Below are 25,857 nucleotides of genomic sequence, written 5' to 3'. Positions count from 1 at the left end.
CCAGATAGCTCCCATTAACAGTACCCTGGCACATTTGGGAATTAACACAGGGCAGAAACCATTTCTAACAGACATTCCACATGCAGAGGAAGACAATTTTTATAGTATAGACACAGACAACAGCAAGATACCTGGCTAGTGCTAGATCAGTCCTTAGCATGTATGGGAACAGCTAACATCACCTCAAGGGCAATAGGATGAAGCTCCTTCCATTTGAGATACTGAAGACTTAATCTTGTCCTTTCATTGTGACCTACTCCTCCTCATTCAGGGGATCAAATCTTTCCAAGTGACATAGGACAATGACAAGGTAATAGGTTTGTATCCTGTTTATTTTCTTGTCTAAAGCCAAGAGCATTCACTCACACTCCATTTTGTCCTCCATCCCAAGATGACTCAAATCCACACTTTCCTCTTTCCCAAGACAGGAACCTAATTTGTTAATACAGACTGAGAACTCTCCTGTTCAGGCTGAAGTAGCTGTAACCTGGGGATGATTTGTTGCATTTTCTGTTTGAAAGAGCATCATATTCCAGACAGCCACAACTAAGGTTTAGTTGCAAGGAAATACACTGTACAGACAATCAAGCCAAGATCCTATAAGCACTTGGAAATGAATACATGTACCCTACGTATGCACATACAAGAACTTATATTTCATTGATGAGTCAAAAACTGCATGATTTAGGTCAGTTTGTGGTGCACTTCCAAGCCTTTAGAATAACATGACATACAAAATCATTATGCAATTAATTAAGATTAATTAGATTAGGTAAGAATTGAAATGTCATCATTTTATTTTTTAGGTAACACTTATGGTGAAATCCTGACATTACCAAGGCCAAGGGAGTTTTACAATCAGCCCACTGGGAACCAGAATGTCATCCATAATGAATTATAATACAAAATTACTGATATTTAGCATCCTTCAGCATGAGGCTATGATTATAAATTATTTACACTTGAACATCCATACCGCATAACGTTTTTAAAATCAACTTATAGATAAAGCACCTGAAACATCCATTAAAAATATCACATTATTGTAACAGAAAATAAGGAATTTTTCTAGTTAAATGTGCCTAGAATGAATCAAAAATTGTACACACACAGCCACAGATCTACTTGTTCTGCAATACATATATTCAGACTCATGGTAGGCACAGATCAAGATGCTGGATAGGTGACTTTTAATCACCGCTGGAAATAAACATCAAAAGAAAAAAACAATGCCCCAGACAGAAATAAACTTCATTGTGCTCATGTTCTTAAAGAGTCCTCTTGTGTCCTTACTAGGAAGTGAAAAGAAAAAACAGTCAGCCGGTATCACAGTTAACCATTTGCCCTCATCAGGAACCCTTATCATAAATACAGAGCGAAAAAAAAAAAATCTATTAATGTGTCAAATATCAATATTATTCTATCCTTGAAGTGATAATATTCTGTACAGGCAGTTTAAACATTACTGGATAAATGAATTGCTACACTGTTGGTGCCCTAAATAGAATTCACACCCCAGAGGAATCAGGAAAGGGGCATCAAAAGAAAAGGAAAATATGCTAGTGCCACATGTAATTTTTTTTTTTAGTGCTCTGTAATAGTCCGAGATCTTAATCTGCTTCTGTATAAATCCCACCATTGACTCCAGAATGACCAGAATCTGCCACAAGGAACACTAAAATCAGATTATTTGGCTAACATCTCTGCTTCTTACAGTGGCAAGGTTTAAAAGGAACGGTTGATAAAGGCATGCCACGTGAACAGCTGCTTGATTGTGTACATTCAGTTCTAGCATATACCACATTCCTATTACTAGGGGTGTCTGAAATACACTGGACAAGCAGTACCCATGTCAAAAAAAAAAGAAAAATTCCCCATGTCAAAGGGAGCCTCAGCAGGTTGCAACTGATGCTACCCCATCTTCCCACCTTCAGTGAACAAATATATCTGATACCCTGAGACAAGAGAGAGAAAGCCTGAAACATGAACCTTCAGACAGGGTATCTGGGTGGTATTGGAGGTTGCAATCCAAATTGCAGCAGCTCAAAGGCACATTTTCTCTGTCTATTCTCCAGTCCATGTGACAACATAGCCTACACATTTCCTTTGAATCCCAAGTTAGAACAAGAGAGTAAAAGCAGCAAGTGAAAAAACGCTGCTGTCACCTCATTTTTCTTGTTTTCAGTTTTGTTTGTGGGTGGGTTTTTTTTTTTTTCTTTCCTTCTAGTGCTCAAGGGACAGTAATGCAATTATATGTATATCACCACAGTCAACGCACTGGATAATTTCCCCTATAGGAGTAGGGATTGAAAAAAACAGTATGAAGAGTTTGTGATCTGTTAAAATTGTGTTAATACAATGCACTTCAGTACTAAAGCACAGTGTATATAAGGTCTATAATTCATTTCATGATTTCTTCTAAAGTTTTCTTTTCTTTCAGTAGGAAAAAATTATTATAAAACACACCACTATTCCTAGTCCAGATTTTATGCAATCCTGTGTTCTATTTGATCAAGTTTTGAACAATATCTTGTTTTCCACCCATTCTTTCTTCTAACCAGACCTTTTTCCTACTGTACCTACTCCAAAACTAGTACTTCCAGGAAAATTAACTGTGACAACTATGGATAAAATCATGTTTTGTTTATATTTCAGGTACTAAACAGCTGCTACTAGATATTGCTACCAGATGTTCTAGAATTATATGCAACATTATGCTCAATTTTAACTTTTACAAAATTACAAGCTAATAAAATATGACACTGCTGTATTCAAATGATTTATTAAAGGAAAAGCCATTTAGTTCCTTTTAAGCTTCACACCCTACTACCCCAAATAACTCTTCATTATATACATCAGTGAACAGATGCAAACGTCTGTACCATTTTGAGATTTCAGTACTATCCCATATACCAATTATATATCCAGATGCCTTTTGCTTTAACAGCCTCACGCACATCTGTCCATCTTAACCTGAAAGCATGATGACTGTTCATTTCATGGTTAAACTACCTGCAAGATGACAAGTCCAGGTTTCACACAGGTCATGTAAGGATGATCTCCTTCTGCCACACAAGTGAGCTTGTAAACAGCTAAGGCAACATTTTACACGTTGAAAACACTTGGAAGTTAAACACTGGGATTACTGAGTAACAGAATATACAAAAATTTGCTATGTTACATTCAATTTCATTTAGACACCTCACTTTCCAAATAGTTTAAAGAGACGGTACATTTGTTGTGGGATTTTGGGGTTGGGGTGTGTCTTTTTTTTTTAAACTCTTATACCCTGATGATAATCAAAGTACAGGCTTTATTTTGTACAAGCTCCCCAATTAAAGTCACAGAGCAGTATGTAATACCCAATGTAGCTAACAGCCTTTCCCATCCACAATCACAATAAACATAAGTAACATCAAACAGGAGTGACAGCCAGTAATTATGGAACTGAAAATTGTCGTGGATTCTTCTGTACTAATGAAGCCAGGCACAAATATAGTAAATCTAAATAGCTCCTTTCAATCTTCTAACAGGAAAATACACACATTAACTGGTCCACAGAGTACTTTAAAAGTTTATATAAATCTGTGTCTAGGCAAGCAAATAAAATATTCCACCTAATTCTACCCTCACATGTAGCAGCAGAAGGTCCTTACCAAGTAAAGCAAATTACTGCAACTTGAAGCTTGTAACAGAGCCCATTAGAGTTGAAGGCACTGTGAAAAGGTCCTCAAACTGTGTTCTAAATCAGAGGCAAGTTCACTTAAGTCAGTGAAAACCCCCTGGGACAACATGGAGAAAAAGAAATACAAGTGCAGAGTGGCTCCAGCTTAATTCCAGCAATCAAACAGCTTATACAGGAGACAAGAATATATATGTATTACTTCATAAACTTATTTTATTGTAACTACATCATTTAGAGAGAGAAAAAATGAGCAAACACAGGAAAGGAAAAGGGAGAAATAGTGAGGGAGATCAGCCAGAAATGATTGTTTATAACTTTAGATAGCAAATCCTCAGTTAATGAATAACTAGTCTAGCTCCACTGAGGTCACAGTAGCCCCACAATTTACACAGCTGAGCATCTGACTCTAAATATTTAACTGTTCAAAATTCTAGTGTGCATCCTTGCGTAGCAGAGCTTCTCTGACTAATCACGCTAGAGGTAACCACATCTTAAGTGCGTAGTTCTAAATTGAGTAATATTACCATTAATAACAGTGCCTAATTAAGACATCTATAATGTTTTTAATGAGAAAAATTGAAAGTCCTTCTGGAATTTTTCCAGTCAAATTAATTCTGAGGACTTTAGACGTTATTAAAAGTAATGTTACAGGAATGAAAATTAGGTCTAAATTAGGACATGTCACTGTATTTAAAAGCAGGACAAAAAAGGAAACACATTCCATTTCCTCCTTTATACACAATTCTCTGGTATAGCATTGCACCACAGGGGAAAATAAAAACACCATTTTGTAGTCTGCTCTAAGTTACTCTGCATATAGTTATACCTGATGCATCTCTAAGGTCTGCACATGTTTTGACACTTTGCTTTCAGGCTCTTTTTAAATATCACATCACTATTCTCTTGAGAACAAGTATTTCCAGAATCTTAAAGTGATAACTCGTGAATTATAGCCAAAAGGATTTGGGCTTGTATAAGTCATAGGAGTTATGTTTGTCAAAATAAGAAATCCCTCTGTGAGGCTGCACGTTTAGACAGAGAGCACCTGTGGTTAAAAGGGATCAGATCCAGCCTGCTAAAACTGTACAGGAAGGAAAGAATCCAAGTGGTCCTGAACAGTTCTCTTTAGGATAACGACTAGATATTTGAAAGGCTATCAAACCTGGCAAGTCTTTATTCGTACTTCGAACAGACCAGTCCTTCAAACTACTCCATGCACATTTCTGGTCCACAGTTGTTGTTTCTTTATCACTCCTTTCATTGTAAGAATTTAGCAAGTGTAAATGCACAAGTCTGCTATGCAGCTGAGCTAGGTTACTTTGAAGATATGAAGACACTCAATCCTTGCTCTTCAAAACAGCTTATTTGAGCACTTGCTTTCATACCAGTAATGTGAGTTTAAGTGTGTTCAAAAATACACACAGATTCAAAACACAAGAGCAGGAGTCATAACTGCGTTTTGACTGGATTTTATATGAATGGTTTTATATGTCTTAGACTCAATTTAGAGGAACTTGAAGTGAAGCCCAAATTGAGTCCAGGTTTGGTTTTTTGGTTTGGTTTTTTTTGGTTGTTTGGGTTTCTTTAAAAGTTTAGGAACTTTTATATAAAGGTATGAATATAAGTTAAGAGAATAATGAGTTACAAATGAAGTATTACCTTCAGGAGTAAAAAAGCCATTGTAGCATTACAAAACCCACAAAGCCTACCATTGTTTTTGCTTGACCTACATTGTGTATATAATCCTACATATATTAATGATACCTTCACACATGTATATATACACACATACGCACAATGTGTATATGCATACACATAGTATTCTCTTGATTGCAGTACCTAATGCCTTCACATTTCACCTCCCCTCTCTACCATGAAAGGCTTCTATCTCCAGATCATTCAGGTTCCAAAAACAAAATCCAAGTTCTGCAATTTGCTGTGTCTTAATAAACAGAAACACATCAGCGTGTGTTTCAGGCAGGTCATCTAATTAGATGGTTCGTCTTTGAGAGTAGAGATTGCACAAAAGACTTTTATTAATACATTGTACTAACACTGAGGATGTTGTCAGTGCTTAGATAATATTTTGAATGGGCTTACAGCTTACAGTGATTAGAGTTATGAGAATAGCAAGGACATTCAAACATATGTGTGTTCCCTAAAAGCTCAGGGAGGTTTACCCTCTTTCAAATCAGTTTTGTTCACAAAATCCTAGCTTAATTGAATTGTAAGGACTCCTTGGAGAAAGAAAATCTGTTTTTTATCTTCTGTTAATACCATAAATATTAAAAGCAGAAAATAAACAAAATGTTTAACTGTTATTTATGCTTCACAGATATACATCTTGGATTTTTAGAAACATCACAATCATTGCTCTCAAGTATAATGCCAAAATGATGACAAAGTTTCAAGATCAAGCATTTCTTTTCAGGGCCTTGCAAGTCAAATGCTGCATGCCACCTAGAACATGGAAGTCTAAGAAAAAAGTGCTAGTATTGAACTAATATACATATATGGCTGCCATGAATACAAATTCATATTCAAACTGTATCACTCATATTGGCCAATATTACTTTGTTTCTTACCAAGTGTTTCACATACAGAAGTCTGATGAAATATTATTCAAATAACTAATCCTTAGCTATGCAGTTTAACCTCTAGTTTGAATTGTGGTATAAAAGAAACAAACAAATCCATTTGCAGTAGTAAGCTTCAAATTATCTGATGTAACACTTTTAGCTAATATTTCACTGCGGACACTAATGATATGATATTTCTGGGCTGCACAGGATACTACATGTAGAAAGGAGACCACCGACTTGGTCACGTGAGGAAGTTTGGTCAGGTAACACTTCTCACTGTTTCTTTCCTCAGACCATCTCAGAGTAAGACTACAAGCAATGGGAGAGAGTGACTTACATGGCAGTTTGAGCCATCAGAGAAGAATTTAATGTCTGCACCAAGCCTCTGCAAAAAAAGAGTTGTTGACTGAGCTCAGAAATAAGTAGATGAACACATTATTCCAATGAAGAAGAAAACTGTAGCAATTTGTTCTTCCATGCAGAAGGAGAGAAGCATTCCTAGTAGACCACCTCCAGTCTTTTCTTTGATCACAGCTAACTACAGACAGCACATAGAAAGGATAGGAACCTAATTCTTTCAAGTAGTTTAAAGCATGACAGAAACATGGATCCAGCAATTGTCACATGTGCTACCGAGTTGTTTGACACTGCATCTCTAATAATACCTACAATTTCATTCCATAATTCCCCGAATGCCTTTGCACATTAATGCCCATCAGGATGACAAAGGAGGATGAACTTGAAATGGACAGTCTGATGACTTCCGAGAGTCTGTGCAAGATGGGGTTTATCCAGCAATGGTGAAGAGCAGCTGAGAGGATTCTGTTGTCCATCTGCCAGGACTCACATGGATCCTTATATAAAATATGTTTTTCAGTGTCTGATTATCATGATTTAGAGGGCAGAGGGGATGAGGTGTAGTAAATATAGGAAGAATAAGAGAACTTACTACAAGATAAATCTTTTCTGGTTTTATTCTCAGATTTGTAACACACAACTTGCTTTAAATGCTCACAAGCAAGATTTAAGTTGCCAAGCAAAGAAAGTGACAGAGTACTCCTGAGGAAAAAAAGAACCTCAGATGGGAAAAAATGAAAATATTCTTAAAAACCCCTCCATCCTAATCTTATTTTACTTTTAGTAAAGCATTGATGTCAACAATGTATTTCAGATTATTGAACAAGAACAAAATGACAACAGTCAAGCTTCCCCTTCGGGTAAAGTCATTCTGCTAACCACAACTCCCCAAGTGCACTACAAATACATCTTCATCATCACAAGACTGCAACATATCTTTAAGACAAGGATTAAATGCTGACAGTCAGATGCACTGCAGAAACAGAGAGATGGATTTTTCATTAAGAGACAAGCTAGTTACTGTAGTTAACGTTTTAGTTCTAATAAACAGAAAGAGCACAAAACTCTTCCCAAGATCACACACCCCCCCCAGCCCCTGGCACATTGCCCTGAGTTTTCAGTACTGATGTGCGATTTGGGGCTCCTGAGCTGTGACTGCATCCTACATGTTCAAGGCTTCCTATAGGACTTTCCACAAAGTACTTTCTTGCTTCATAGTTTTAGTTTTCCATGCTCTTAAGTTTTATTATCATCTAACTCCTCACAGAAGTCAGGAAAATAAAAATTAGAGATAAAGTAGCATACAGAAAATGAGGTCCCTTCATTATGTAAGGTTATTCATAGCCCCCAGTGATGCAGTTCTGCCTTGAAAGATACATCCACCAGGCATTCTTAACTATAATAAATAGCTCTAAAAGGCAATTGAGAAGAGGCATGCTGAATATGGGTCGCCTGTCTTTCCCCTGTATTTGCACTGCTTTACAACTAAGGGCTCAGCTTCATGCAATTCCCAGGCAGCTCTGTATTCACAAGAGGCAAGTGCCCCAACTTCAGTCAAATCGCAAGAAGAGGGGAAAAAAAGTATCCAGCATCTCTTGAAACTTAGCTCATTTGCCTCAGAGCTATGGTTTTAGTTATATCCTCAAAAGGACCCAAAAGCTCATGGCTTAATTTCTCACTCTTCTAAATGCTAGCATTTTTGACTAAGAACTTGTTTTTGTAGTTTTTTCATTTATCAGTTTCTGCCACTCTGGAGCCAACATATCAAAATCCCTTACTGATTGGCCTCCAGCAGTCCATAAAAATCTTACAGTAAATCCTGCAGCTGGAGACATGCTGCTGGTACCTTGCCGAACGCACTAGACAGCAAAAAGAAATAAATGGCTAGTGTTAGAAAGAGTATTAACTTAGTTCCACAGAGCATTTACAGATTTTTTTTTTTTTTCCCTTTTGGTTTCACTTGGTTCACAAAGCAATTGGAAAACTTTTTCTCTGCAAAGCAAAGTTACTGTTCCCGGCCAGAAGACCCAGCTCTATCTCCCAGACCAATCGGTCTATACTCAGCAACTCCAGAAACCCTGGAGACTGGACTCTAAGACAGTCTGTCAGACAGTAACTGACCCCTCTCAAAGAAATCAGAGTTGCTTCTTTTTGTTCACATACTTTTTTTAATAGTACACTAGAGATTTCACACTATTAGGTTTCAAAGCCCTTTGCAGCTGGGGAAAATGAGGCAGAGGCATGCTCCTTAAATCTTTGGAATCTCTGGATAGCAGAAGCTCATCTTTCTAGTCATTGTACACACACAGGACATAGTCATGGGTCCCCAGACTGATGCTGCAACTCTGAGATCTTGACACTAGTCAATCCACAGACAGATAGTCAATTCACAGACTCCTGGTTTCCAGTATACTTCCTTTATTTATCACAAGTATAATGCAGCATTGAACATGTCAGGACTACACTTGGTGGCAAACAAAAAGTTAATGCTCTCCAAAGTGCAGTTACTCACAAGACCATCCTGACATTTCAGAAGTCAAGAGGAACTATTATTAGCTGTGTCTAATAATATTGCAAGTTCCCACCCATGGAATCTGTGTGCAATCCTCCATTGAACTGGCAGCCTTTGGCAGTTTCACTGCCTCATGATTTGAACCAGGCAAGTCTCAAAAACACTGCCACAGCCCTGTGTAGCCAGCTTGAAAATATCTTTACTGCTCTAGGGAGATGAGTGATCCCTTTGGAATTGGTTTTTGGAACGGTAAAGTAATGAATCACTAACAGCTTTAAAGTAGACAAAATGTATTGCAACACAGCATGTAGTGCTGCAGAACCAAAGGAAATCTGTTTACAGTGCTTCAACAGACACTTGAAATCAAGATGCTCAAGAAGGATGAGGCTGTTAAGAGTCAAAAGCTCCAAGTGCTGTGAGCGCAGTTATCCCTACCAGGGCCAGCAGCCATTCCCTGGTGCCGGGGGGGATGGGGCTCTGAGCCCCAGGCATGCTAGCCAAACACAGCAAGGCAAGTCCCAGCTCAAGGGAGGGTGTCCACACGGAAACAGGGCAAGGGAAAGAGCAAGAAATAATCCGCTTTTTCCTGGGCCTGCTGATGCATGTACTTCAGTGCTAAGTACAGAGATCAGAAATTACTTCTGTCATTCAGACACACTCCCTGCCTACATCCCCCCAGCCACAGCTGCCTGGAAATCTCGTCAGTAAGATTTACACTGTATTTGGTAATGGGACAAGGTTGCCACCAAACTTCACATTCAAGCCAAAGGTCAGCCTTATGCATGTGGCTGGTGAGAAAAGGCACTGCTTTACAAATCAAATTCTTAATGAAGCAGCACAGACTGAAGAGAAAAGCTGGGGGGGGGAAATCAAAGTCTACAAGGAGTTTAGGAGTTTGCTGTGCAAGGAGAAGGCCAAAGCTCAAAACCCTCCTTAACCTAAGGACACTCACAGCCACAGCTATTGCTTAAGAAAGCTGCCTGCCCTACTTTTGTCCAGCCAAAGCTAGGCTGTTACACAAGTAAGATGCCTTGGGCCAGAAGGAGACTAAGCAAAAAGGAGCATAACTCTGAAGGGAACAGTTAAAACCTTGTCTGGGAAAGATGGCAAATTTGATGTACTAGTGCTGCTTATCCAGGGACTAATTACATCTTTTACAGCAAAGAGTTACCAAATAAGAGAGAATATCAAGGAATCCCTTCCTTGAAGGATGCTTTCTACACATTAAACTGCAGTCACACTTTCTTGTGGAGCCTAAGAGAGGGAGACAAGTACTACACACCTTCCAGTCCAGCAGCCCTGCTTCAGCAAGAAGCCTTGCCAATAGCACTGAACAACAACAGAGAGATCTGTTTACAGGTGCTAAGGTAGCTAGCTCATCAGATAGTTTACCAATTGACAACAAATGTTTGGAAGAAAGGCAAATTAAAAGACATGCTGATCATTATTTAAGGGGATTGCTCAAGATTTGCTATTGAAATTCATGTAACCACATCCACAGAAGACAGCTACACAGCAAGCCAAGAAATAAGAAAGGGGGATGAGAAGGGAAAAATGTTTCTCCCTGCTGCACTGGACTTGACCAGCATATGATGGGCAGCAGGGTAGTACAAATGAATCAAGGAAGGACTATTGCTTAGTTAGGCAGCTCCAGACCCAAAAAACATCCAAATTCCATTGCACCAACTGCAAAGTAGTTTTAGAAATACTAAAAATAGTTGTAGCAATACCAGATCAGAGCCCTACCCCAGGTGCTGTATAGCCTTCTCTCTCTTCCCCAAAGAGGCTTAAGAAAAGTTTACCCTTATCACTCATTCAAAACCTACCCCTGCCCTCAGAGCTTGGCACAAAATTCTGCACACTGTGTATATCTCTGGCTTGCAGGCTGAGAGATGTACTGCATGTACTTCCTGTGATTTTAAAGCAAAGGAATGTGCTCACAAATCAACAACAGTTTTATGAGGAAAATGAGGGAAGATCTTCAGTTCCCATCATATTTGGAGCCATAATCAGAACTACACCCCAGGAGCAGTCATGACATGGGGAGTGGCAGCATAACAGGCCTGGCATGCCCCTGACTCAGCCACGCTGCTATTTAAAAACCCCAGCTCTTCTGGGGGGTTAACTCAGGGCAAGACTGAACCTTGCAGCGAGCCCACTGCAGCACTAACTGAACAGGGGTATTTACACCATAAGGCACCCATAGAATTACTCACTTTTTAAGTTACTCACAGCAGTATTAAGAGCTGGCTGCATCGCAGCTAAGGCTGTAGCTAGCTAAGGATTTTGACAGAAAGTTTCCACAGGTACCTGAGCCTTACTTCTGTATTGGTACTACTAATTTAAAGTGACAGTTGCAGTGACATTTCACATTTGAAATACAGACTCCTGCCCATCAGGCAAGCGAACCAAGACCAGAATGCCAATTGTACAAGCATAGCTTATCAAACAGTAAAGATTTTGGGATGCAGCAGACCTGAACTACAGAAATCAAAGTTGACTTGTACCTCTACTCCAGTGTCAGGCCAACTCACACACACTATCCTTGTGTAAAACAGTGGATCTCAGGCCTAGAAGCCTCTGTGCTACTCAGGGTCCTGAGGCAGAAATAAGAATGCTAGTTTACTTGCAGTCATTACACATGTACAAGGAAAAACTGCAAAGTAACTGTTTTACAATTTTTGTTTTCTTTCCAATGTTTTAAAAGGTCAAATGTATTTGCACTCTGCTGTTGTTCTCTTTATCAGTGCTTAAACTCAAGCACTGCCAGATGAATCATGAGTCCTGCAAACACCCCAGAAATACAATGTCAAAAGTAGATCCATTGTACATGAATTGTATGCTCAGTTGTCACGGGAGGATTGTTTCCATTTTAAGCATGGAAGAACCTGCAGAAAACTAACAGCTAGTTTGTAAGTGTGCCTGAAGTCAGGTTCTCTTCCCTTTAATCTTTGCTCTTCAGCTGGCCTCTAAGAGACAGGGGATACATCTGTGAAATTATATATTAGCAAAAGTGGTAGAGGGAGGGAAATCACATACAATCTGACAAAACTCATAACAGCTGACCCATAATACTCATTTCAGCAAGACATTGCCCAGATTTTCCTGGTATCTGGGCTTGCTTAATAGTTATTGCTAGAAGTAATAGTTATCCCTTCCCCTCCCAGGTTCCCCAGTCTTTTCCCACTTTGTCATTTTCTCTTGGACATACTCACTTCCACCAGTATGTGCTTAAAAAGTATGCTTGTGCTACACAGAGGATGTGTGGGAAACAACCTTTCTGATATACATAACATCATTTTGGCCAGTTAAAGAAGTGACACAGTTTCAAAAGAAATTGCAGCATACTCTCCTGCAATGAAGGCTGGCTTGGCCTCACACCTTATACCCAGCTTGTTCTCCGTTCTCTCCTTTCCCATTCCCTCGCCAGCCAACTAGTCAATTAGAAGAAGGTATCTCCTAAGTTTTATTTCATCTGTGTGGTAACAAGTTTCCCAAAGCATCAGTAGAATGGATTTAATGATCATGAACACAACAATGTCAAAGCAGCAGAGATAAATATTGTCTATTAAGACATACAACAAATGATAATAAAGAAGTCCCACCAAAATATAAAATGTAGACAAGAGAAGAGTTCTGTGGCTGGGCAGCTAATGAATGCTGGAAACAAATACAGAGTTTTACAAAGGATTAAATTTCCTGCCTCTCATAAACCAGCATGCTGATACACACACAAATGTGCATAAAACAGAGGAAAGAACTGCTGTTTCCCAATGCCAACAACTTCAGATCCAGATACAAGCAAGAGCTCTGGATATGGATGTCAGCCTAAACTATCAGGTAAGATTCTGTGTAAATGAAGATGTGGAAATCAAGCAGAATCGGAATAGATGCTGTGTTCCATTCCTGTATACACCTGTTAACTGTATCACAAACATAAAGGGCTGCTTTCCAAATCCTAAACAGCTGTAAAAAGTTACAGGGCATTGAATACCATTTTGGTTTTCTTTCTCCCTTAGTGTTGCTTCCCCTTCAATTTTTGTGTGTTAAGGTTTGATCTTCTTTCTTGTATTCCTCAGCCAGCCAAGGAAAGGGACAAGAAATTCATCAGCTATGTCAGCATTTTTATTACTAAAAAACTATCCCAGCACTTCTCTAGTTGGCTTTAAGAGATCAACTTAAAACCATTATGGGGCAGCTAAATTAAATTCTCTTTTCTACATGTGCAGATGCCTCCAGGGACTGAGGGACACAGGAGTAGGGCAATATGAACATACCAAGGAATGCACAAGATTGGGGCCATATACACAACTACTAACAGTACAGTGCTTATAGTTACCTACCACCTTTAGCTAAAGGTTACAATTTAACACTGTACTACATCTAGGCAATCTGCATATTACCCAGTGAAAAGAACCAGGACCTATGCAAAACGCTAAAGGAAAGTGACTCCTCAGGTGTGTCTGGTTTTCCTCATGCTACAGGAAAAATCTCCATCATCTTCTCATCTACCACCAAAATAAAAACATCTATAAGCACCAAGAACAGGGATGGACTTTTCAAAAGGGCCTGTTGAAGCCCATCTAAGTGAAGTCAAACCACAGTACTAAGTAGTATTCATCCTTTCCCTCAACACTAAAAGTTCTGGAAAAAAGTTTGAGTAGAAAAACTAAAGACACTCAGACTATCTGAATTTTTTTGAGCAGATGAAGTGGAACAGAGAAAAAGTAATTTGAACAAGGAAATTACAGGAATGCTGATGCTTCCAGTCAGCCTGGAGGTAAGGCAGGAAGAACCACTTGTGCTGTGCATGATTGCTTTTTCTTCCTTCATATCCCAGCTAGACTCCACAAACACAGAGCGTGCCGAAATCAGAAGTCAAGAACAAGTTGGAAAAACAATTTTGTTCAGGTTCAACATGAATTATGGCAGACAACCAAGTCAGTTTCTATTTTAGCCAGACTCCTTTGGCCACCCATAATCAAAGTTTAGCTCTCATGCACAGCAAGAGACAGGTTCTGTGCTTGTTATGCCTTTGACTCATGAAGGAACAAAAGTGTTAAAAATTGTAGAAAGAAGAGCGAATCCATATTTCAAAGGGACACAACCATATGGGAAGAGGCAGCTGTTCCACAAGAGTCAGAGGTTAGCTTTCAATAGTTCATACAAGTCTACAGATTCTCATGTTCGGGGCTTGTAACAACGTGTCCATCCATGCGTCATTGTCCCCCCAGGAATTCAAACATTTAGGTGTATCTCACTACAATGACACTTTAGGACAGGCATATCACACTTTCAGAAGCTAGACAGAGAAGTGGAATAGCCATGAGCAGGCAGCTCACCTCCTACCAGAGGAGCCCAAGTTTTTGGTAGCTTTGCCTCCCCTAATTTGAGGAAAGGAAGGAAGATGGAAACCTTTATTAGTGAGCGGATGCTGGGGGAAATATTCTGCCATTGAGACTACATGTCACACTGCAGTAGAAAGATTCAGCACCTCTCCCCTGCCCAAGCACTGGAAGTATAGTTGGTTATACATTATCTGTCCCTCTCTTCTACCCCAAACTGTTTGGTGGTAAATGCTGTAAGTATATATAGCACTGCCAGCCTCATCCTCCTCCTCTGCTCCAACGGATCATTTTGCCAGCAACATCACATAAACACCAGTTGTAAGCGAGTACACTCCATTTTCCTTATGCCTAAAAGAACTCTGTGCAGTTATGATTAGCTAAACATTTTCTCTTCTTTGTTTCCTCTAGATGCAAAATCCTAGCTGTATAGAGATTGGCAGTTCTTTGGCAAATCATAACTAATTATATTCTTGAAAGTTGAGCAGCATTATTAAAATAGTACTACATACACCAGCTTCTGATTGGCCTAAAGACTGAATTTATTCTGGGGTCCCTCCAATCAGAATTAATCTTTCTATAGTACAATGAACTGTCACTACTGAATCAACACCAGCAGCAGAAGTGACAGCAGCCTACATCATTACTCAACTAAGATAATAGAACTAAAGTCATTGAAACAGGCAGATGTTGGAGGCTGTCTCCCATTTCAGAATAATGTTCCTGTCGTAACTCAGCATTTATTTTAGGGAAGCAAGGATAAATTCATTACCATTTGCAGGGTGCTCAGATATAATAGTAATAGAAGCCATGTAAGCCTCCCAGGACGTACGCCATAGAAAAGCACATGGCATTGCTACTAACCATCCTTCACCTAGATAACACAACGTGGGAACACGCAATCAATCCATGTCCACTGGAGACCTACTACTATATTAGTGTGAGCAGCAGTGTTTTGCTATTGCAAACTCAGAAAGCTAAAGTCAAGAGATATGCAAAACAAGAATTCATTTCCATGTTTCATGATTTATTCCCAGCATTCTTACCTTATTTCCTCGTAACACACTGTATCTGAAATTACCTAAAGAGCTGCTCTTTTGTTAGATTGCAATAATCAATATCCTCACTGCACAGAATGCCACACTTCTGCATTGACAACTAAACTGCGCAGATCCAACAATTAGGGAAGACTATTGATGACATTTAAAACTGGAGATTGTATTTTTTTGAAATGGGATCTTTTAATTAAAAGCATTAGAAGAAAATAATGATTCAGAAAATAGAAGCAAATGTCAGTCTTATCTATTTCTGAACAGTAGTGTAAGTGGGTGCAAAAAGGTGTACCTTCCCATTACTGCTAGGCTTTAATTAGCATCCTTACAGCTTTGTCCCACTGAATAATGTCTTCTGCAATGATATTACCACATATTAAGGAAAGGTGATCAAATATCATCTTAACTACTTTAGTGTTCAGGTCAGAGCTGCGTAACAATAAATTGATAGGATTATCAATGAACTCTATGAATCTTGATTTATGAGTAGAGTCCAGTTAGTTCAATTAGATCGTGAATTATGAAACAAAAGACATTTTGGAAGAATAGAACCACTTAGCCTGACACACAATACAACTTTCAGGTAGCAGGCCAATACAAATGCCCAGAAATCAAAACTGATTTTTACATATTGTTCTATTTTAATTTCATTCTCATTTATCTTTACCCACAGGATTTCATTTTGCATTTCACCCAAATAGGATGATGGATAATAGCCATGACTTCCTGACACTTGCAAGACCAGTTATCTTATCTTGGCAGAAGGTCAAACTGAACACCTTTTAATTTGGCCAGTTACCTAACCGTACTGAACAGCTCAAACCTGCAGTTCAGATATCCATTCCTGCTGCGTAGTGCAGTTGGAATTGCTCAGCTTCCTCTGACAGAGCTCTGAAACAATGGGTTTAAGGGGGAAGGAAATACCCATCCAATTCTAATGGCTATTTCCATCTCCTTTCACTGAGAGAGCAAAGTACCAGATGCTCTGGATTTCCTGCTTTGTCAACTATAGAGCAGTGCTATGTTCAGCTCTCACATTTTGTTATAGCTGTTTGTTGTCTGATAAAACGCAGTTCCTCAGGGAAAATAGAGGGCTGTCTCCAGAGAAATGTACAAATACACCGTATTTGGCAGTAGGGGAACTCAAAGCCAGCAAGTTCATCTATGGAAAAATGCAAGATCTTGGGAATGCTGTTCCCAGGGTTTCCTCTGTTCCCAAGCAGTTATCAACAGTTGTCTCTAAATTAAAATGTAATAGACACTTTAAAGACCATCTTACATCGAGAAAACCATAACAGGCAGGGGAAAGAGCAACTTGACATGATTTCCCCCCGCCTCCATCCTCATATGCTGTCTATACAAGCTATGGATCATACTCCCAATTCATGCATGCTGGGATAGCTCCCTAGTGGATCCAAATGAATTTATAGCAGATTGGAATTTCTGCCTTTATACAGTGACTCCATGGACAGCTGCCAGCTTTTATTTTACTCTTATGGGTTCAAAACTCCCTATGTTTCACTCCAAGATTCCTCTTTAGAGACAGTTTGCACAGAAACCCTTCTTGCAATTCCAAGTTATGCCAAGACAATGAAAAGAAATAGATTAAGTGTCTATAAAGTAGATGAGCCGATTATCAGCGTAATAAGTGTGTTGTAACATGCTTTTTTGCTCCATAGCAATTCAAACAAAATTCAATGTGCTAACAGTTTTATGGATTGATTTGAAGCAATATGAGAAGTCATTCATCCTCTTTCTACCTCTGCCACAGATGTGCTACTGTCCACATGGCAGACAGCCATTAATGCCTGGAATCAGTACTCCCCCAGCTGTGTTTCCAGACAAGCTTGCCAACTTTGCCCTGAAGCAGATAAGGGGCACTCACAATTAACACATCTTAGGGGAGGAAAAGGGGGTAACCTTCAACAGTAGTCTTCAGCACACAAGTAGTAATAGCTGAGAGAAGCTTACAGGTATAGATATTTGCAAGTGACCATCTCTTATCCTAAATTCAAGATGTATGCCTACATATTTCTTTGCATACAGCCACATTAACAGGCCTGTGACAGCCTAATGGCCTAGAACCCATGGTTTTCAGCATTTTGGGTCCTTGTTACACACAAGTACTACAAGGTCCATCTGCCATGATTACTCATTTGCTAAACATTTCTTCAAACTTTTAGAAACTCACTTTCTGTCTGTACTCCTATTAACACAGCCTTCATACACACAGGAATTATTTGCTCTTCATTACATACCAGACTGCAAAGTTCTTGGGAATTAAATATTTGCTTTTAGAAATATATATATTGCCATTACCAATAAGAAATTAAACATTAGTTGCTCACAGCAAGAGAACAAAAGAGTTTAGACTGAAATAGATAGCTATTATTAGGTTTGGGTTTTTTTAAATTATAGTTTGGGGAGTAGAACCTTTATCAAATGGAGTCTGAGGAGCCTCAGGCAATAAAAACTTATTCATTTCAGAGAGCTGCATATGGGTGCCCCATTTTGAGGCACTTCAAAAACTTGAAGGTGGATGTTCAGCTCCCTAAAAACAAGGCCCATAAAGATACCAAATTAGACATCCATACATGGATATTCACAGAAGTTATTTAAACACCTTAATCAGCTTTTCCAAGTGGTTAGAGATACTGATAACTACTGTGTGCTGAAAAGATTCACCCCACCCCACTCTTAATAACTCATATTTATTTTAGTCTGTTCTTAGAACTGTTTTAACCTGCTCCATCAAACCAAATCTTAAATTCCTCCTTTTTTCTTTAGCCAAGAAAATTAATGGTGCAAAACAGTAGAATATTGGATAAGTTAGTAGTGGAATGAGTGAGTTCTCATCATACAAAACAGTAAGGCTTTCAAAGAATTAGATTCTTCCGTTTCACAGAGAATACTGTCCACATCACAACACACACAAAAAAGCAGTGGGCAAATTTCCAAGACCTTTGAATAATGAAACAGTGGTTAATAAAACAAGTCTTATTTGTCACTCCTCTTTGGCATTTAATATCCTACTGATTTGTATATACTAACATTGTGCTAGCTACAGGACACATGAAGTGACAGAAAAACAGTCTCCCATCTGGGCTGGTCTCATCCATCTGGTGATTAGGGCAGGCCACAGTGCAACCATATGGCCATGATCAAGAACCCACTAATATCATCCAGAGTTAACTGGGAATAGCTACAGCATAGTCCCTAAGGATGATAAATCTCTCTCATTCTGTCTCTCCTCCCCAGTGGACATGGTAGATTTGTCTTTTTGCCTGCAAAGATGAAGCTTTGCTGGTTAGAATACTAGAGATATACAAAAAAGTGAATTTGGTACTTGTACCTGTCAAAGATGGAATGAAGTAATCACTTCCATGAAACAATTAAAAAACCCCACTAACCTCATATTTCCATCTCAAGACCCAGATGAAGCCCCTTTCCTCCTCAAAGGCTTATGCTGACATAGGAACTCTGAAACCTGAGGTCAAAATCCTGACACACAGCACATTGGTACAACCCAGCAGCTGAAGAGTAGAGCTGTGACCCCAGCAGTGATGCAGAAAGAGTATAACAGTAACAGCTGTCATCTTACACATTAATGGGAAAAGCCTACTTATCTAACAACAAACAGGAAGAAAACAAAAGGCAGAACTTCATGTCTTCTTGAACAGGCACCACTACTGCTGTCTACATAGTTCTAATAGCTCCTGTTGCACTGATCTATTGAGATACCTTTTAGAAATACTCATTTCCTAGCTGACAAGTCACTAAAAATCAAGTCAATAACCCCCAGAGGATCACAGCACGGAGATATTACATGTGCTAGAATAACCTTTTTCAATTTTTGATCATCAGAAGCAGAAACCAGTTCCCAACATATTGCCTGAGCTACATCTTAAACTGAAAGACAGAGTCTCAAGTGGTACACAACAAAGTGTATGTAATTATAACACCGTAACTCTAGGAGCATTTTCACAACCAGTTTCCACTCATGTATGGTAACAAATCCACCCAGTAAGGAGTCTGGTCAAGTCCTATGTAAGAATATCTTTAAAAGGTTAGTGCTATTGCCTAAAGTCATACTAATTCACCAGGGACCAACCTTCCCTCCAAGCCAATATTTGACAAATAGCACAGGATGACTACTGGAATGGCTCTGTTTTGGGAGACACCATCTTTTCAATGAGATATATAAGTAGAAGATCTTTTTGACTATGGGACCAAAAATGATGGCTTGAAACTGTCAGGAGAAAGCATCAGCCTGCTCACAAAATGGTCATCAGTACAAATAATTATACATAATAATTAGCAATTGAGTTTCTTAAACATTTTTCAACTCGGATATAGCACCAGAGATATAGGACTTTTTCTCTAGAACTCTCAAATAATAAGCAGTCTCAAAAAAAAAATAAGACCTACAGCAACATTATACAGCAGGGAAATACTTGGTCAGAATTTGAGCATAATCTTTAATGTTATATCAAGAGACTTTGTGCGAGCAAGATTTTTCTTTTTTCCTGAAGCTGTTAAAATTTCTTTTGCTTTTAATACATGGGTGCCTGACTTTCAAGCTGTGCATGGAGCCCTCTTCTGGAGAAATTTGAAAAAATAAAAGCTTAAGAATGCAGCAGTGTGGGCTATGCATTTGGGGAAAGAGTTTTAGGACTAATTTTCTCTACTCACTATAATGAAAAGCTTGTAAAATCTATACATTTTTCTAATTAACTTAGTTGCAACCCAGTGGAACATGACAGTTATTGTTAAAGCTATCAAAACAATTATTTTTTTTTCTTCTCTTGTAAGCTTTACTTACAAATTTTATGTTGATTCATCTGTCTGCATGAAATGCATAACATACAAAAGCAAGCCTGTGAACAACTTTTGTTTTAAAACAAATATTTTGTATATAGGCCTTAGAAATTATCCTTTGGGAAAAATGTAAAAAACAGTTTGATCTGATAGATTTAAAAATCTGTATGTATTTACAGCTTACTGCACACTGTATAGTGAACTGCACAAGCTACCAGAGTACACTTAGTTTTTCTTGTCGGCTTCAGATCAATAAAGCTGTATATTACAGATATGCTTTGTAGTTTTAAAGGTGATCCTGAATTAAAGGATTACTTGAAACATCTTCCTCAGCTACTGCAGCTAATGTTCAGTTTTCCTCTTGGTGAAAACAGGACAAACAGTTGGTAGTAGACTAAATCTTTGCAAAAGAAAAAAAAATTATCACCAACCTGTTTACCACAATTTTTACAAACATACTTAATAGGCTGCTTTGTTGAGATGAAAAAGTGATTCCCCATCCTCATCCTTCTAATGCCTCAAAAGGCAATTTTTTTATGTTTTAGAAATGCAGTTGCATTAGATACAGATCAAGAACACACAAAGCCAACGTTTCTAATTTTAGAAGTGATCTTTTAATAGAAAATAAACCTTTTTTCAGTTCATGTTCTCATGAACATAAGACTTTCCTCAAACTTTTTTTACACTGTAAACTTTGCTATCATTACTTCAAAACAAAGTTATTCTTATGTTCTACTTCCAAAGAAAGTATTGCATTAGTAGATTGCTACTGCTTAGAAATCATTTTACCAAAATTGAGCTTTGCTGGTTCCACTAGCACTGTATTATATGAGGCATTATTGTTACTGCTAAGGGAGAAAAAAAGAAAACTTACAAAAAAAATCCCAAAATGTGTTACAACCACTACACAGCCAGATGGCTGCATTTGTTTAATATGTTGTTTCTCACATTCTTCTGTTTACTTTTCCTGTCACATGAAAGTTGTGCATGTGGTGTGTCAAAGAGAAAAGCCAAACAGCACTTCAGTAATTCCCTTTTCCTAGCATGCTGTCATCTTCAGTTCATACTTTTATGTGCCAATTCTCGACCACCTTACACCTGAAAACAGAATTACGTACACTTCCTTGTTATAGTCCAATTCATTCCCTAATTCATTAACTCTTAGACACGATCTATGAAGTAACTTGGAGATGTGTTAAATCACCAGGTAGAGACATTGTCAGGAAAAGCTACATATGCTAATAAAGGTGGGGGGCAGTTTAAGCACTGAAATACAAAGCAATGCTAAAGCACCACAAGCTCAGCCCTGCAGTATGGTAGAACTCAGCCCAGTAAGAGAAGAAACTCTGAAGTATTGCGGAAAGTTATCAATAAAGTGCACAGTTGCTTTCAGAATCAGGTGTTCTGCACCTTGTCAGATTTTAAGTAGATACTGATGTCAAAAAAATGTGATTTAATAGGCCTTCGAATTCTGTCCTCTATCATACACATACTGCTTTTCCTACAAGGGACTGCTAAAGAAAATCCAAACTCAAGCTGATTAATTCAGTAGTGTCCGAGAGAAGACAGACAAAAAAAGAACTGAAAACACAGAGGAAGCCGAGCAAACTGCAGTCCGGATGGCAAGTCTCAAGCCCAAGGTGAAGGAGCACCAGCTCAGTATATCCACAGGTTACCTTTACACTGTGCCCTCTCTCCCCAGCCCCTCTGCTCCCTGAGCACTGCCTCTCACCAGCAGCTCTGCCAGCCCAGCTGCCCTTCCAGGCTGGATCTCAGCCCACTTTGACAACTTCTTCTCCCCAGGAGCCCTTCGGGCATCCCCAGCCCCACCGGGGAGCCGTTCAGCCCTCCCCTGGAGCAGCAGCATGCCCGCTCGCTGCAGCCAGTCTCAGCAGAGCTGGCGAGCTGCCCACTGGCCAGCCCTCCTACACAGCCCACAGAGCCTCAGCCTGAGGGGTAAGGGAGGCCCTGCAAGAAACTCTGTGTATATCACCAGCACATGGTGCTCCGACTCCTCAAACTCATCCTTCACCAGTGCGTTCAGGCACCATACCTATGGCCCACCGCAGCTGCTTTCATTTGTTACACTCCCTGCAGCAGGATTGTTATCCTGAACCCACCCAAATGCCTGTGTGCTTGCTCATGAGTCCCTAGTCACTGAGTCTCCCACTGTCCCATAACTTCAGCCACCCACATTCATGCTTTTACTCATCAGGTTAAGCCAGGACCCAAATATTCTAGCCTTGATCCACAGCATATATGCATTCAGTTCACCCTACTGCTTCCTACTTACTCTTGGTGTATCTCCTCTCAGCAATAAAGCTCGCCCAACAGCAATCCCTCACTATTTTTCTCCTTATCATCCTTTGGAAAAGCAGACTAAATGCCTGATGGAGATTGCAGTTACACAAACAAGTGCACAGACTCAGTGTCCCAAGCACTAGTTTGACGCTCTAAAACCTACCAACCCCTTAAGGGTTAACAAAACCATTCAATCGCAAGTCAAAAAGGAATTAACTTTTATCTCTACTCAGTTCACAGGATGCCAGTGTCAATGTCACTAAATGCAAGAGTTTACAGAGCTCCTAAAACAAAAGAAGGACGGAGGCATTTAAGCTGGACAACAACAAAGGATTTTCAAACCTCCACAGAGCTTCCCAAAAGTGAGCCCTGTAACAGCAGCAAGAGGAAAAGAGAGCAACCAGAAGGTAGCGAGAAGTCAGAGCCCAGCGAGTCTCTGCTTTGACAGACAGCAGCAGCAGCTCCGTGTTGTTAAGGCTGGGTGTTTTTTCCTCTGCTTTCTGGCAGAGGGGGATCTATTACATTTAATAAGAGAAAGGCTACATAGCAAGTCACTAACAGAGTATTACACATCTATCAAGAGAGTACGGGGAAGGGAACCTTTTGCAAGGTCTGATTTTATTTTTCCTCCATATTCCCCCCTCCTCCTTTTTTTTTTTTTTTAAAAAAAAAAGCAATAAATAATGTGAGCTGCCTATAACAGCCTATAAGCCTACTACCCGGCAAAAGCCACAGAGGAAAGAGGCAAATCAAAGTTGCAGCATTTGATATGACAGAAAATATTGCTGCTGCAGCTGCAACCGTGACACTTGAAAGATTCCCCCCACCACCCTTCCTGAAGGGAAACAAAAAAATGCTATATATCACACAGCAAATTTGTTGTAATTGTAAATCAAGGAACTATGAGATTCTACATTCCTAGCAACTGGCTTATAGCAGAGATCTTGCATCTTTCAACAGTAATTCAAGCAATGTATAATTACTCAGAAATCAGACCTGAATTACAAATACTTTCAAATCCAAATGCACAAGAGAGGGAAGATGAAAGAAAGCAAGGAAAAAACCACATATTTCTTACCTGGGACAGCAGAAAGGACAGAGTAAGTTGAGTTTTGTGCTGCATTTTGCCAGACTAGAAGGTACCAGAGGCTTTTTCATTCATGCACTCGGCTGCACTGAGCATATTTTCACTGTGAAACAGCCTTTGAGAAGAGACTCTGCCTTGAGAGCCAGCCAACTTCCCAAATAGATCAGCAGCATCATCACTAAAGCATTGGATAGAGTCTGATGACCAGAACCAATGGCTTTACAAGGATGATTTCTTCACAAAGCATCCCCATTTTGCATCACACATATTGGGCAAGCACCTCTCAAACACAGCACCTTTAGAAAGCATTTTGCTTTGGTGTATTTGTGTGTTTAGTTTCAGTCTAACAAATCACGCCTCACAGATCTCAACAGTATTTTCCCTTTTAGAGAATGGAATTGCACAGAGAGATATAAGGGCAACTCTGAGCACCGCTGCAAAGAGATTCTCTTTATTAAAATGTTAATAAGGTACGCTTTATTTTCTATAAATCAAAAAAATGACCACTGCAGTTTTAGTTACTTCCAAGCCTTAGAAGTGGTGAAATTTTTCATTGCAGGAGAAATACAGATTATATTTTGTGTTTTCCCCTCAATCTCACAAATCACAATGAAGACAGATCAATTCTAGCCTGCAGAAAAAATCCATCATAAGGCAATAGATTTTATTAACTGCTCAGGTAATGGCAGAACTGGCTGTTGATTCAATGAACTTGAATCTAGGACAAAGTTTCAAAGGTGCATGCCCTTCAATTAAAAAAGTTTTCCTGTTTGGAAGAGGGGACCTGATGTTTCAAGAACATGCTTTCTCTGGATTTGTTATGTTGCAATCTAGCAAGTAACACCAGGCAGATGGACCAAAGATTACAAATTCCCCTGTCTGCATTTCCAGCTCCACCTCTCTCACCACTCCCCATTATCACAATGGTCCAGTCCTTTTCTGACTTGTCTTCTTGCAGTCACCAGGGTTACTTAGCAGTATCCTTCCCCCATTTTCAGGGGGTCAAAAGGGTCAAAAGTCTCCTCAATTCTTGTGACTGACATTTTTCCCTTGCTTGCTCATCCAGCAGAGCCAGCTGCCACCACTTCTCTGCCCCTCCATGGGTAGCTCTTGCACCAGTAGAGATGAGCAGAAACATTGGGAGGAGAAGGCAGGTAGGCAGATACAAAGGGATAAGCATTCAAAGGAGCTGCCAACCACTTGGAGTTTCTCAGCATCAGCAGGTGCTTCCTGCTGTGAATAATGTTGTTTGATAGCTTCCCCAACAGCTGCTAGTCTACTGCTTGCATCTTCCTTTACTTATACACTGGACCAAAATTGAGGGAAAACACTGGCCTTCCAAGTCTCAGCCGTCACATGGAGCAACAACTCTGCTCCAGCACCTTCATCACAAGTATAAATTAATACTTGAGATGGATCAAAATTCAAACTAAACCCAGCAGAAGCTACCAGTGGCAATTATAATGCTCTATATAACTGCAAAAAGTTCACCACTTATACATAAAAAAGCAGGTAGGTTGCTTTCTTTTTCATCCTTTTTTTCAGGCAGAAAAGCAGCTTAGCAGGATTAAAAAAAAATTCTTAGAGCTCTTTATGATTAAAAATGAGTGACCATCTCCCATTGCTCCTTCAGGTCCCGGATTTCCACCCAGTCCAAGCCTCAAGAGAAGTACCTCAGAAGTTTATAAACAAGGCTGTGTTTTTATTAGGGTATAGACAACAGCACCAGCTGTACCACAGCATGCACAGCCTTTGCATGGGAGTACTGAGATTTGTACAGTCTCTTAAACACCCCAAACAGAGGCCAAACAGCTGAGTGAGCTACCAGACCAACCAGAAGTAGGTGCTGGCTGAAAGAAACAAAGGCATATCTGCATCCTGTTTCACAAGAGACTCACTTGAAAAAAAAAATAAAATTAAAACCAAGTCATGGAGTGGATGATTCACTCCAAGTTAATGCTTGCAGTAACATGAGATTTGAGCCAATATGAGCAGTTAATTTCTGCACCAGGCACAGCATGGCTAAGGGGCCACCCCACCAAGGGACAGAGAGAGAAATGAGGAATTTGAGGTTTTTTTCTTCCCCATGCTCCCACAGCCAGAGGGGCATGGGCTAGG

At 39.5% G+C, this 25,857-nt stretch overlaps 1 protein-coding gene across 5 annotated transcripts in view; it reads right to left on the bottom strand.

Moving 5' to 3' along the window:
• CDH13 (cadherin 13) overlaps positions 1-23,825 on the bottom strand; it is a 516,835-nt gene extending 493,010 nt beyond the window's left edge. For 4 of the 5 annotated variants that reach the window (XM_074881610.1, XM_074881609.1, XM_074881612.1 and 1 more), the window contains exons 1-2: positions 23,731-23,808; positions 6,605-6,652 (exon numbers count right to left, since the gene is read on the bottom strand). In XM_074881610.1, the coding sequence (XP_074737711.1) occupies positions 6,605-6,652; positions 23,731-23,775 (93 nt within the window). In that variant the 5' untranslated portion in view covers positions 23,776-23,808. Of the gene's footprint in view, positions 1-6,604; positions 6,653-23,730 lie in introns of all 5 variants that reach the window. The other variant, XM_074881611.1, reaches the window with a different exon arrangement.
• Between the last annotated feature and the right edge of the window lie 2,032 nt (positions 23,826-25,857).

This window comes from Strix uralensis, chromosome 12, assembly GCF_047716275.1.
Source record: "Strix uralensis isolate ZFMK-TIS-50842 chromosome 12, bStrUra1, whole genome shotgun sequence".
Taxonomy (NCBI): domain Eukaryota; kingdom Metazoa; phylum Chordata; class Aves; order Strigiformes; family Strigidae; genus Strix; species Strix uralensis.
Note: the sequence above shows the minus strand (reverse complement) of the source record. Positions and strands in the feature narration are given on the sequence as shown.